This window comes from Miscanthus floridulus, chromosome 1 (assembly GCF_019320115.1).
Source record: "Miscanthus floridulus cultivar M001 chromosome 1, ASM1932011v1, whole genome shotgun sequence".
NCBI lineage: Eukaryota > Viridiplantae > Streptophyta > Magnoliopsida > Poales > Poaceae > Miscanthus > Miscanthus floridulus.
Window position 1 is genome coordinate 142723613 of NC_089580.1, and position 14200 is coordinate 142737812.

At 46.9% G+C, this 14200-nt stretch overlaps 2 protein-coding genes across 4 annotated transcripts; one reads left to right on the top strand and one right to left on the bottom strand.

Moving 5' to 3' along the window:
• The first annotated feature begins 6506 nt into the window (after positions 1 to 6506).
• LOC136496198 (probable xyloglucan 6-xylosyltransferase 1) lies at positions 6507 to 8557 on the top strand. The gene has a single exon (XM_066491885.1). It carries the CDS (start codon positions 6985 to 6987, stop codon positions 8329 to 8331), a length of 1347 nt encoding a protein of 448 aa, XP_066347982.1. The 5' UTR covers positions 6507 to 6984; the 3' UTR covers positions 8332 to 8557.
• A 1108-nt stretch (positions 8558 to 9665) lies between these two features.
• LOC136496209 (probable LL-diaminopimelate aminotransferase, chloroplastic) lies at positions 9666 to 13956 on the bottom strand. 3 transcript variants are annotated; one of them, XM_066491893.1, is made up of 10 exons: positions 13812 to 13956; positions 13645 to 13730; positions 12391 to 12458; positions 12181 to 12297; positions 11938 to 12000; positions 11359 to 11463; positions 11221 to 11271; positions 10681 to 11001; positions 10299 to 10505; positions 9666 to 10224 (listed from the first exon to the last, which is right to left on the bottom strand). In XM_066491893.1, the coding sequence occupies exons 1-10, from the start codon at positions 13889 to 13891 to the stop codon at positions 9931 to 9933; spliced, it is 1392 nt and encodes a 463-aa protein (XP_066347990.1). In that variant the 5' UTR covers positions 13892 to 13956; the 3' UTR covers positions 9666 to 9930. The 3 variants fall into 3 exon arrangements, with proteins under 3 accessions (XP_066347990.1, XP_066347995.1, XP_066348000.1); XM_066491898.1 differs by having other exon boundaries at positions 13870 to 13925; XM_066491903.1 differs by lacking the exons at positions 13645 to 13730; positions 13812 to 13956 and adding an exon at positions 13001 to 13351 and having other exon boundaries at positions 9667 to 10224.
• Positions 13957 to 14200: the final 244 nt, after the last annotated feature.

The window sequence follows — 14200 nt, forward strand, 5'->3', positions numbered from 1 at the left end:
GTCTTCCTCACCCACGCCTCAACCGCCTACGCGACCGGGAGCCGACTAGCGTGGCAGGTGTGGGCCAGGGGGTCACGCAAGGAGCATGGCCCTGTCTCCCCTTGCGCCGCGCCTACGCTACCGCTCGATAGCCGTTGCATGCGCCGCACGCATCACTAGCCATCCGCCATTGGAGCCTGGAGCTTCGCCTATAAAAGGAGGAGCCCCGAACCCTAGCACCTCACCACACCCCGCCGCCGCCGTGCGGTTCGCACCAGTACACTAAGCCGAGGGACGAGAGGAGAAGGAGTGGCGCGGAGAAGGAAGCCGCTGCGGGGAGGACCTCGCCGGAGCCAGGAGCCCCGCCCCGATCAGCTACAGCGACGTAGCTGCTCGGCACGGCACTGCATCACCTCATCACGGCCTCGCCTCGCCACCGCACCGCCATCCTACCGCCACAAACCCTACGGTGAGCCATCTTTGCTGAGACCACCTCCCTAGCCAAATGGAACGTATACCGCCACGATCGAGACCTTGCTGGAGCTTTGAGCACCGGCCTAGCCCAACTGGTTAGATAGGGAGACCGCCATAACCACACTTGCCGAGACCCTGGACGCGCCGTGCGCGCTGCCATCAGCCAAAAGGAGGACCCCCAGCCATGACGATGTACATCAGAGCAGGAGCGCACATGCACGGGCACGCTCACCATGGCCGAGAGCACAACCATGGTGAGACCACCGCGTCTTCTACGTCGCGGTGAAGGCGAAGTTGACATCTCGTCTGGCTCCGCCGTGACAAGAGACGCACCGCGCACACCTTAGCCAAGCAAGAAGCCCACCGGAGCCTGCGTTGCCGCACAACATCAAAAGCTCCCGAACGGACAAGAGCTCGGCTGTGCTCCTCACCCAAGCAACAGGGATCTTTGTTCCGCCTCGCCCAACGCCCGAGAGCGACCAGCGACTCCGCTTCGCCCGAGAGCAAAGGGGTTCGACTCCGCCTCGCCCGACCCTTAGGGTTAGGCTCGGTCTCGACCGACGGAGAGATTTGCCGAGGCCAGAGAAGAGGTCGGAAGAGTTGCCGAGGTCGGTGAAGTGGTCGGAGCAGTTTGCCGAGACCAGTGAAGTGGTCAGAGAGATTCGCCGAGACCGGCAAAGTGATCGGAGCAGTTTGCCGAGACCAGTGAAGTGGTCGGAGAGATTCGCCGAGACCGGTGAAGTGATCGGAGCAGTTTGCCAAGACCAGTGAAGAGGTCGGAGAGATTCGCCGAGACCGGTGAAGTGATCGGAGCAGTTTGCCAAGACCAGTGAAGTGGTCGGAGAGATTTGCCGAGGCCGGCAAAGTGAACGGAGAGTTTTGCCAAGGCCTGTGGAGTGGTTGAAGAAGTAGGTAAAGTGATCGGAGAGATCGGTGAAGTGGTCGGAGGACTCGCCGGTGACCTCACCGCCGGCAGAAGCCCCGTCGGGGAAGAGAGGGGAATTTTTCCTCGCCGAGCACATGGTACACGTGGACCGAACCCTGGAAAGTAGTAAATGGACCAAAATTCATCTAAAATCGAGTCCTACGCAATGAACCCATCTTTGAGTGCATTTGGCCCTTTTGAATTTTCATTGCCTCTTTGTGCTATTCTATAGACGTCACTAACGCGACTATAATTTGAACGTATGCAGACTCGGAGGAGAATCAGACAGACGAGGACCGAGAGTACCGTGAGGAGCACGGAGACGACTTCACTGAAGGTGCCACATCCCACCCAATCTCGTAGCACCTATTACGCATGGCTAATATAGAAATGCTAGCGCTTACTTTATTGTCATGATCACATTATGGTAAGACTTGCATGGTAGTATGCTTTCTTGATGGCCTTTACCTTGACGCAACCTTACCCCTGCTCACCCTGCTGTTAGGCTAGTCACACGCTTGCTAATATATTTCAATGCTTACTACTTCTACTACGCTTGCACTATATGGAGGCGTGGTGGAAACTGGTGTTATCTGGACCATGGGAAAAGTGCTGCGTGTGTGACTTGGGTGCGTGGAGGGTGAGGGTTGTGTCGACCAAGTTGGAGTATACGACGAGCCTGAGGCAAGTCTTACCGTAGGGTGCTACCTGGGCACCCCTGGAATGGATACCTGTGGTGGGTAAATGTTATATAAGGTGGCCCAGGGTGTGAACCTGTGATGGGAGGAGCCCAGGGTGGAGGTGCTGTGGTGGCACGGTAAATGGAAACCCTGATGAAGACATTCTGGCTTGGTCAACCCTAAGGACTTACTAGTACTCAGATTCATCGGGAAGCCTTACGTACCACTCGCCCTATATGGTGCGGGACGGCCGGACTACTTGGTAGGATATCGCCACTACTGCTAGGTTGATAGCGGACAGTGTAAGGAGGTACGGGGTGCGGTGGATTTCCCCCACACCTTTCTGAGACTTCATGGAGACCTTGTGGACCCGGCTCATGACTCACAGTTTCAGCCACCCCAGACTAGACTTGGGGTGTACCAGGGCTGAATGGTAGAGTGGCATTATCCTAGGCTAGCAAGCGGCCGGAATCAGCCCAGTTGACGACGGTCAGCGAGGAAGGCGGATCTTGTGGTTATGTAAAACCTCTGCAGAGTGTATGGTTGATCGATCGATACATGTGCCGACTTGTCGGCTATGGACCTTTCCTGGGTTTCGCTTAAACTAGATAGTGAGATGAGTCCTTCTCTTTCTTCCCCCGTGCGAGAGTGTCGGTCGTAGCCAAGGGCTACGGGCCTTGAGACAGTGCCGAGAGGGAGTTGGCCTGTCGACTAAGTGATGATATGGTATGGTGATGATGGAGATGGTGGTATGTCGATCCCAGGATCGAAACCTGGCTCTGGAATGGGAATGGGGTGGAATGTGTGTGGGAATGGTGTTAACAACATGACCACACTGTTATATACTTGATATGCTAAGAATACATAGGAAACCCCAGCCTTATAGGTTCCTTTTGACTATATCCAACTTGCATCCAATTTCCACAAAGCAATGCTCATAGGGTTGGGAGTGACCAGTACAAATCGTACTGATAAATTTTAGCATACAGGTTCTGCTGAGGAGTATAGCTCCGAGGAGTTTGACGGATGAGGGGTTCGTGCCTACGCTCGAGTTTGGCGATCAAGCTGTTCTGAACGAATGCTACTTTTGATTCCGCCAATGCGGCGATGTAATAATTTATATAATTCCGCACTATTTGTACTCTGATATTATCGTTGTATGAATGTGATATTCGACTGGAATTTGGATAATATGATTTACTACAGTCTTATTACACTTTAACTATATGAATTTCTCATCGTGGAAATGGAGGTCGTTTCACTTGGTCCGGCGAGTGGCCGGCCGGAGTAAAGAAACCGCGATAAAGAAATGGAGGTGGAGATCGGCCTTGGCCGCTTGGGTACGTGCAAGTTTCTGGGCGGCACTGGCGCCTCGTTGACGGCGACCGGCGGTAGGATGCACTTTATATTAGTATAATAACATGTAATCATCTCTAATCAAGAGTCAAATCCCCGCTGAACGAAAGAGTAGTAGAGCTCAGAGAGACAGACCGACGCATCGCCAGGTTTTCCCTGGGCAGAGCAGATCTGCATTGCCGCGTATCACTGTGACAAATACTAGTAGATTCTGGCGGCCTTGGGCGTGTTTAGATCAAAAAATTTTGAATTTTGGTTACTGTAGTAGTTTGTTTTTATTTGGTAATTAGTATCTAATTATAGACTAATTAGGTTCGAAAGTTTCGTCTCGTGATTTCTCACCCAACTGTGTAATTAGTTTTTTTTTGTTTATATTTAGTACTCCATGCATGTGCCGCAAGATTCGATGTGATGGGTACTGCGCAAAATTTTTTGGGAACTAAACATGGCCTTAGATTGCAAGTTTTTTCACTCTCTCTCCATCACATCAAATCTTTGGACACATGCATGAAGTATTAAATGTAGATAAAAAAATAACTAATTACACAGTTTGATTGTAAATTACGAGACGAATCTTTTGAGCCTAGTTAGACCATAATTGGACAATAATTGTCAAATACAAACAGAAGTGCTACAATACCAAATACTAATTCCTAACCTCAATCTAAACGAGGCCTACGTAGAAGACGTCCATGAATTCCATAGTACTGGTAGCATTGGAAACCTCGACTAGCGTGAGGCTTTCGACCCAAATTGCTACGAGAATCACACGTTCCAGACTGGACTTGATTTTTACTACTGGTTACCATGCGGAGGGGGCCAGAGGAAGAGAGATGCTAATGAACCTAAAGGTTGAAACCGTCTTATTTTCTTTCGAGTAAAACAGTATTCAAACTTGCACGACGGTATTATTTGAATATTCAACTCTTGAATTTTGATATTTGAGTGTCAAACTTAATTGGCGGTATTATCTGAATCCATCACGAATTTTGATATTTGGGTTCCTGAAATTGTATAATGGTGTCATCTAGGCCTCTGATCTTGTAACATGCTCCAATGCTCCATGTGTTGATATCATTATACAAGTGTGAGGACTCAATTATTAACATTCCAGAATTAAGGACCCAAATGATACGCTGTACGGATTTAGAAGGCTCTAAGCATCAAAATTCGAAAGTTGGCCAGCGTGCAAGTTATCAGAGTGACGATGAATTTATATTTTTCTATTAATGGAAAATAGGAGGCCCTCGTACACTAGAAACATGTAGATTACTAACACAGATGCATAGGACCATTCATTCAAAAAAAATTCATAGCCAGTTTGGCAGAGCTTCCAGAGCAGCTTTCATGCTGAATCCAGGAGAAGCTCAATCTTTTTTTAAAGAAGCGACTTTTTTGATGACGCTTTGAAGTAATTCTCTGAAATAAACTGGGAGCCTAGGAGCTAAAAAAAAGCTTCTCCAAATTCACTGCACACACAAATCACTATATGCGCAAAGTTTGTCCTAGAGAATCATAGATGATAGGAAATTAATTTCATTCAGAGAATCCCTTCGCAAAAAAAAAAATATCAGCTACTACGAAGAATGTAAAAGCAGGAAGAGCACTCCCAAATTGGTCCATACTTTTGTAGCTGAGTGAAGCCAGTCCAATGTGATGTCACGTGCCTAGGGGATATACAATTTTCGCCGCTCACACCTTCCCAAATCGAAAACGCATAAACAAATGGACTATGGGACTATAGCAACTCCAATTTGCTGACATAGGCAACGCCCTAATGGCGAGTACTAAATCATGGTTGTCCCTTAATTGCTCGCCGTCGCCGTCGCCGTTAAGCAAATTGACGAGCAGTGAACGAAAGCTCCACGACCGACACGCCCAGATCACTCTGTACGTACTGTAAAAACACGCACTCTGCTCCCCAGTGACAAGTGGGACTAGGTTGGCATGGAGACCCACATGTCGGCGGGATGGGTGGAGAGGAAGTTTATCGTGGGGGTGCGGTGCCGGAGATGTTGGCCCCGATGGAGACGCGGATAGATTTGTCATCTAGACGTTGGAGAAAAGTCACCGCGTCATGTGCAGGCAATCTCCCTCCCTGGCCTCCTGTCTACAGCTGGCTGCCACCGAGCAGCGAGCCAATAGCGATGGCCCGCCACTCCCTGTACTAGCCTGTTTTGACTGCACGGCTTAAAACGGGTCCCCTTTCTCCGTCAAGCGCGTCTCCATCACCGCAAATCCTTTTCCATGCAACACCCATGCTCACTACACCATCTTTTAACTGTTGTAACGTACTCCTATGCACTTTACGTTTGAGCTTTGACGATTCCATGGTTTGGTTTTGTCATGAACGCCATCGCCATCCATGGCTGCAAACGCAAGTGCTCTTTTTTTTTCATCAAGTTTACACCTAGTAGTACGAAATTAGTACACGGAACGAGTTTCTGACAAGTCACACGGTAAAATGCCCCACGCTAAAAGCTTCATCAGAAGTCAAAACCCGACACCCATCAATCAACCTGCAAACTCGGCAAGTTCTTTCCATGCCACCGTCATGACGGAAATCAATCGATTAATATAAACCCGAGCAAATTAACCGACACCTCCACGCTGTCTGTACTCCATACACGCTCCCCCCGGGCCCACTCTCCGTGGACCCACCGCATGAAAGCGAACCAGAAGGTAAACAGCGATCAATTCCTTAGTTAGCTGTTGTTCAGATTCAGAATGTAAAGTTTTGGGTATCAGATGTTACGTGGAGTGTTGTACGGGTGTTCGGATACTAATAAAAAAATAAATTACAGAATTCGTCGGTAAACTACGAGACAAATTTATTAAGTCTAATTAATTCATCATTAGCATGTGTGTTATTGTAGCACTTTATTATCAAATCATAGACTCATTAGACTTAAAAACTCGTAAAGTAGTCGTAGACTGTATAATTAGTTATTTTTTAGTCTATATTTAATATATATGCATGTGTTCAGCCGTTTGATGTAATAGAGCGTGAAGTTTTGGTGAAGTAAGTAAACAAGGGCTTAATAACCAACCGTGTCGAGGCAGGCGACAGCGGGGGGTGAAAAAGGTGTCCTAGAAGCATCGCATATCGTGTCCGCATCGTTCTGCGCTCCGCCTCATTCCACCCCTCTCTCGCCTTCTTCTTCTTCCTCCCCTTCTCCCCCCCATCTGCGGCGGGGTTGATTCGATTTCGATTCCCTTCCCCATCCATCGCCCACCTCCCCCAAGACAGCCAACGCAATCCGCTCCCCGAGGCGCCTCCCTGACCCTCCCCAGAACGTGCGCGCTCACTCGCGGGCGGGCGGGGCCGGCACACTCACCGTCACCACCCTTATTAATTCCTCTTCCGCGTCCGCGCTTCAAAACCTCCTCCGCCTCGTCCCCCTCTACCACTCTCCCCAGCACCGCGGCGGCCGCATTGCTCGCCGCTGCACCGTGTCCGGCTAGGGCCCCTCTTGGCTCTTGCATTGCGATTCCCTCCCCCCTGTGTTTGTGTTTGGTTTGGGTTGGTTGCAAGGAGGGGAGGGGGGAGAGTTTGATCGGAGGGCCAAAATGTGGGCGGAGCGGGTGGTCGGGGAGCGCCGGATGCAGCAGATCCAGCGCTTCGCTCGGAACGCCAAGCTCACCGTCGTCTGCCTCCTCCTCACCGTCGTCGTGCTCCGCGGCACCGTCGGCGCCGGCCGCTTCGGCACGCCGCAGCAGGACCTCATCGAGCTCCGCCAGCACTTCGTCTCCCACCCGCACCGGGCGCTCGCCGAGCACCACGACCCCAGGTCCAGGGCCTCCGCCGCCATCACCACCACGTCGTCCTCCTCCTCCGGCCGCCACGACGACGAGCCCGACCCGCCGCCGAGGTCGCTCAGGGACCCGCCCTACACGCTGGGGCCCAAGATCTCGGACTGGGACGAGCAGCGCGCCGCCTGGCACCGCCGCCACCCGGAGACGCCGCCCTTCCTCAACGACATCAAGCCGCGGGTGCTGCTCGTCACGGGCTCCTCGCCCAAGCCCTGTGAGAACCCCGTCGGGGACCACTACCTCCTCAAGTCCATCAAGAACAAGATGGATTACTGCCGCGTCCACGGCATCGAGGTCTTCTACAACATGGCGCTGCTCGACGCCGAGATGGCCGGCTTCTGGGCCAAACTCCCGCTCCTGCGGGCGCTGCTCCTCGCGCACCCGGAGGTCGAGTTCATCTGGTGGATGGACTCTGACGCCATGTTCACCGACATGGCATTCGAGCTTCCATGGGAGCGCTACGGGCCGTACAACCTGATCATGCACGGCTGGGACGAGATGGTCTACGACAACAAGAATTGGATTGGGCTCAACACCGGCAGCTTCTTGCTGCGCAACTGCCAGTGGTCGCTTGACATGCTGGATACCTGGGCGCCAATGGGGCCAAAGGGCCCTGTCCGCATCGAGGCCGGCAAGGTGCTGACCAAGTCCCTGAAGGATCGGCCAGTATTCGAGGCCGATGATCAGTCGGCCATGGTGTACATCCTTGCAACACAGCGCGAGAAATGGGGTGATAAGGTTTACCTTGAGAATGGGTACTACCTTCACGGCTACTGGGGGATCTTGGTCGACAGGTATGAGGAGATGCTTGAGAATTACAAGCCAGGGCTCGGCGATCACCGGTGGCCGCTCGTCACCCACTTTGTCGGGTGCAAGCCATGTGGCAAATTTGGAGACTACCCTGTCGAGCGATGCCTCAAGAATATGGACCGTGCATTCAATTTTGGGGATAACCAGATCTTGCAGATGTATGGGTTCACACACAAGTCACTAGCAAGCAGGAGAGTGAAGAGGATCAGGAACGAGACCAGCAACCCTCTTGAGACGAAGGATGAGCTTGGGTTGCTTCATCCAGCATTCAAGGCTGTGAAGACTTCCACATGATAATTAGAGTACAATTCCACATGTTATTTTGTTGGTTCGTTCTAGATCCTGTTGGGTCTGAATCCAAAGTGTTCTTTTTGTAGAATCGGGTGGCTACAGAAGTTTGGGTTGGGGTCATGGGATGGATATCTTTGTAATGTGAGGTGTTAGGAGAATGATGTTATGTTTATTTATTGGCATAAGTTATGTCTTACACTCGTAGAAATGAGTTAATGGATGAACTCAAGTTATTGGTCGCATGATAGATTTCAATAGAGTTTTCTGTTTTTCTCTTACTGTGGGGATTTCTTTTATAAGTGTGCCAGTAGCCCTGTAGATGTCCTTAAATCAAGCCTCAAAGGAATTATTCTTGTGATGTTGGTTTCTTCTTCGACAGGATAGGATAACATATCTTGTGAGCCAATTATTTTGCTCTCTTCTTTGCCTTGTTATTAGTGGCTGTTGAGTTGGTAGATATAGTTTTGGTATGTATACAAGCTCAAATTTCTCAAAAAATACATATATTATGCATAGGCGGGAGTTACTTTCAGTTTCCATTGACATGATTTGTCCATAGCTTGATCTTTAACTTATCCAATATAAATTATTTAAGTGGGGTTGATGGCTTGATGCTATCCACCATTGAGCCAATTATGTTGGCCTTGTTGATAACATCTTCCATTGACATTGATGGCTAACTGTGGAGTTATGTGAACTTGGTTCTTGGTTGATGGATGCTTTGTAACTGGGTTAAGGCATCTCACCATAGGTTGAGTATTTTGTGTTGCATACCGTTCTTTTTGTACTCATGTTGATGTAAACTCCGGTAAACATGAACAAACAATAGCTAGGATGCATTTTGTTCTCATGCTGGGCAAGATTATTATGTTCTTCTAGAAATACTGTTATGCTGACTTTTGTATTGCAAGCTTCTATTACCATCGTGACGAGTTTACCTTAATAGCGTTTCTGACAGTGTAATGCAACTGGTTGTAGTCAATGTCGCTGCGTTCTGTTGGATCCCAGTAGAATTAGGCATCTGTGTAGTGTGAACATCGCTGCAGAATTGCATATGGATCTGGAATCTATATGATTCTTCAGCATCCTGTCTCAGGAAAATAACAAAACTGATCCTACGAAGTCAACGATTCGCTTCTCTCCATGGCGAGGTAATTAGAGCTCGTACTCCAATGAATCCTCTTCTCTAGGTGGTCAACTTCCATAGATACTGGTGTACCACTGCCAGTAATAATTATTTACATGCGAAGAAACGATTTGAGATATTTTTAGTCAATTATGTGTACTCTGCGTGTATAACGTGTCGACTAATGGTATTCCGAAACAGCAACAGCAGGACACAAAAACGAACAGACAAGAAAAACACTTCAACAGTGATTGAAGAGTCTCAGGACTACAGCAAGCATTGTCTAGAGTTGGAAATGGTTTGAATGTAGTACACCACACGAAAGCCTACTAAAAGAAAATCATGCTCCAAAAAAAAATCATGTTCCACTTCTAACATCTTCTGGCAGCTTCACCGAGCGAATTTTGGTGTCCCAAATGCTGCTGTGTTCATATTGATATCATCTTTCCAGGAGGGCACAGAAGCTGCATCGGTGCTCACTTGTACAACTGCTTTAATCTTCTTGCGGCTTCAATGATGTTATCTCTGTGTCCGAATGCGCTGACCCTCACAAAGCCTTCGCCACCCGGTCCAAATCCACTGCCAGGAGTAGTGACCACATTCGCTTTCTCCAGGATCTCGGCGAACACATCCCACGAATTGCGGCCAGGGAAGTGCACCCATACATAAGGAGCGTTCTTGGCACCATACACGTTGAATCCAAGTGATGTAAATGTGTCAACAATTATTTCAGTGTTCTCCTTGTAGAAGCCAACAACATCATGCATAGCCTGCACGGGAACAAACGGATAAAAGAAACAATGCAGAAGAGCAATCTGAGAATTCCAAGAACCAGGAATACTACCTTTAGACCCTCTGGAGAGAGGCAAGCTAAACCACCAGCTTGCGCAATGTTTGATGCACCATTGAAGCAAGTGCAAACTATGCGATTGAAATCTTTAGCAACTGGATGTCCATCTGAGAAAAGGAGCTCCTTGGGGACAACAGTCCAACCTAGACGGACACCAGTGAACCCAGCATATTTCGAGAATGAAGCTGTCTCAATAGCAACCTGCACATAAAACAATGGAAAAGGTGCCCTTTTATTTACAAGGGGAATATGGTACGACTAATTATCATAGCATTGGCACTGTAATTTTGAGGATAACCATGCAACTAGGACATTTTAACACTCCAATATGGCAATATGTAGTATGAACAAGTAAATATTGGAACATGTAGCCTACCTCCTTTGCTCCAGGAATTTCAAAGATAGACTTTGGACTGTCATCTGATATGTACATTGCATAAGCAGAATCATAGACTATGATGGACCCATTGTCCTTTGCAAATTTTACTAATTTGGTTAGTTGGTCCCGAGATGCAGCAGCACCAGTAGGATTGTTGGGTGAACAAAAGAAAATAATATCTGTCCGAGGGACAGTTGACAGATCAGGAAAAAATCCATTTTCTGGACTGCATCTCATGTATTCAATGTTTCCATACTTCTGAACATCTTGCTGATATAAGTCAGTTTGGCCCATGATAACACTTGAATCAACATATGCCTGTCAAAATGAAAGGCCTGCTTTAATTTCAATAGACAGTATGTAAAATGGTAACAGCTAATCGATAAGTAACAATATGACAAAAAAACATATCACAATTATCATCACAGATAAGTTTAGAATCATTAATATGAAAGTGTAAGTAACTGATAAGTTTAGAATCATTAATATGAAAGTGTAAGTAACTGACAGTTAAAATTAATTCAAGAGTTCTCTTACAGGGTATGATGGATCTTGGACCGCAATTGTCACATTAGATCCAAAAAGGACCTGAAATATTGAATTAGGAGAATTATGAACAAACAATTTAAAATGAATTGTAAACTTAAGAAGGGAAGAGTAAAATCTTTTTGGTACCTGCAAGCGAGATATGTCACATTTGGCACCATCAGAGACAAATATGTCTGAATCTTCAATACCAAGGTCCGCATAGTAGGTTGCAGCAATTGCTGCTCTGAGTTTCTGCATTAGCAATCAGCACGACATTTTATGACGCTGAAGGAGCTTATACATGAACAGAGCAAAGAGAAAACTACAAATAGGATTGAAAACTTAACAATTAATTAATGTAAGCAAAGTAGTTCAAATGTGCAACTATGCAAGCATTTGGAAGGATAAGTGAAAGGAAACATATCAATTAATTAGAGGGATTGTATGTGATTGGCCTTTAAACTAAGTAATACATTAGAAAACAGTAACCCTTAAGAATTAGAGAATCATATCATATATCATAACAGTAAGAAGTTAAAAAACAGTTATCCTTTTATCAACAGATTGTCAACCTGCCTCAAATGATTTTTAAATAAAAGACGACCAATCTTTGTATCCAGATTTCTCCATGAAATATTTATGTAAAGCTTCATATAGTATAGCTGTTAAATAAGTATCTGAATGCCTGTTAATGCAATGAAAATTGCTGATAACGCCACAAGGTACCTTTTCACCTTGCTCAGCTCCATAACCGCTGTAGCCATCAATTGTTGACAAGGCATGTGCTCTCTGTGTTTACAAATAGACAGATAAAAAAATAATGTAACTGTAAAAGAGATATTCAGCAGCAACAAATGCATAAGTGTTTTTTCAACTACAAATTGTAAGTCCCGGAACACTGGGATTTTTTTGTGGGTTGAATATATATGATTAACAGAATAACAGGACACTAGTTTGACATGAAGGTACCTCTGCCATGGCATTTGTTATGACATTTGGAATGGGCTCGGTAGTGTCACCTATCCCAAGGCTTATAATCTTGACATCTGGATACTTCAGCAAATGAGCTGCTCTTCTCCTGGCAATCTGCTCAACGGTCAAGAATTGATACTATCAGAAGCCAAATCTCCAACAGAATAGCATCAGTAACGAAAGGAAAATATGGGAATGATGCGTAACCTCAGGAAACAAATATCCTGCTTGGAGTTTGGCCATGTTAGCATTGCGCGGGACATTAGTCTTGTAAGCTTCGGGACAGTAGAAAGAAAATATTAGCAAAGAACATCCATATTTCTGTTACCTACAACATCTTCAAGCAACTCCTTAAACGAATGCAACATCGACCAAACAAGAAGTTACTAGGGGTGTAAATGGTACGGATATTCCCGACTGACCATTCATCCGAAGAGGGTTGGATAGTATTTGGATATCAGCAATTTTCTTTGGATAACAAATACAAATATGGTTATTTATTGTGGATACCAAATACAACTACAATTTAACCATTATCCGTCCTATATCCGATATCTGACGTCGGACATATCAAATCAATATCCGGCTAACATTTAGACTTAAATATTATACATTATACCAGGACTAACATATAAATAGTTATAATTATATAAAAGAGCAGCCACCCAACCTGAATTCTCAGACGTTGGGCGTTTGCTTGCTGCACCCTATGCTACTGCTGTGGCCCACACATTAGATATGGATTATAATCCCTTAATCCTTTGTTAGTCCCCTTAATAGATTATAATCAAAAAACACTGGGTGGTTTTATGCGCACCAGAAAAGAAAGAGCGGTTGCTGGAATTCCTGAACAAAATCAAGGCTGCAGCGAGGACTGTGCTCTGGATCCCTTATACAGCACTGGAAGACACTTGAAGTTCTCTGGTGATGAAGCTATCAGGGACCTGGAATGGGGTGTTGCTCAACCTGAGAAGATGGAGGTGGGCGAAATGTCATCTTCAGGACCATGGTGGTGGTCGTTTAACGCTGCTTTGGAGATGGTGTAATGGTAGTCTGAGTTGTTTCTGGCTCGAGTAGGGTGGTCTGCTTTTCTGCTAGTTTGCTTTTTTTCTGAGACTCAGTTTTGCTGCTCCTTTTATTCCTCGCTTTGGATGTTGAGTGGTTATCCCTGGTGCTGGCGAGTGCTGGGGTTTGGAGTTGTTAAACTCAGTGCTGTAACAGAATGTTTTTGGTCTTTTATGAAAATGAAAGGCCGGGGCGATCCTGCCCTCGAACTCTATCTAAAAAATAAAAAAAAATAAAAAATAAAAAACTAGAAGTTACTATAGGGCATCACAACCAAGAATACTGCCACAGATTCCGAATTAGCATCTGAAGCATTAGATTGGATGCCTAAAACGAAAACTAAGAGTCTAGAGTTTAAACATGAATTTCTAAGAACTGGATGGAAACCAATAGTACATGTGTCGACAGCCGACGGGCTACTGACGCAGCGGATGTTGACGGAGACTCTCCTCGCGGGTCGGCGGTGGCTAGTCATCGATACCCTGGAAGCGAGACACAGTTAGACGTGTCCATCGGGGAAAAGAACGCATGCTGCGACAGGAAGAAGGGAAGGAGTCTGCTACTTGAGAGAGAACGGCGGCGAAAAAAGAAAGGAGGAGGAGGCAGTGATTGCGGGGGCACCGGCAGGGGTTGCTGCTGCCATCGCGACGGCTCTACGGCAGGAGAGGCGGCGGTTGCTGGGTAGGGACTTCGCTGGCCGACGGAGGGAGACGGAGAGTACGGAGCGATGGCTTTTTTACGCGGGCCGTGGGCTACAGTTTGCTGGTAATTCTTAGCCCACGTAGCTTACCCGTATCTCTTTGGACCCAGGGTCCATGTAATATTCTTCTAGTCGTCCTATGTACTTAGCCTATGATGTTGCTCAAAAAAAAAAAACTTAGCCTATGATGGGCTGTGCTATCCTGTTTGGTTCGGCTGGGCCTTCCCGAGAGAGAGCACAGATCGTCAGGGA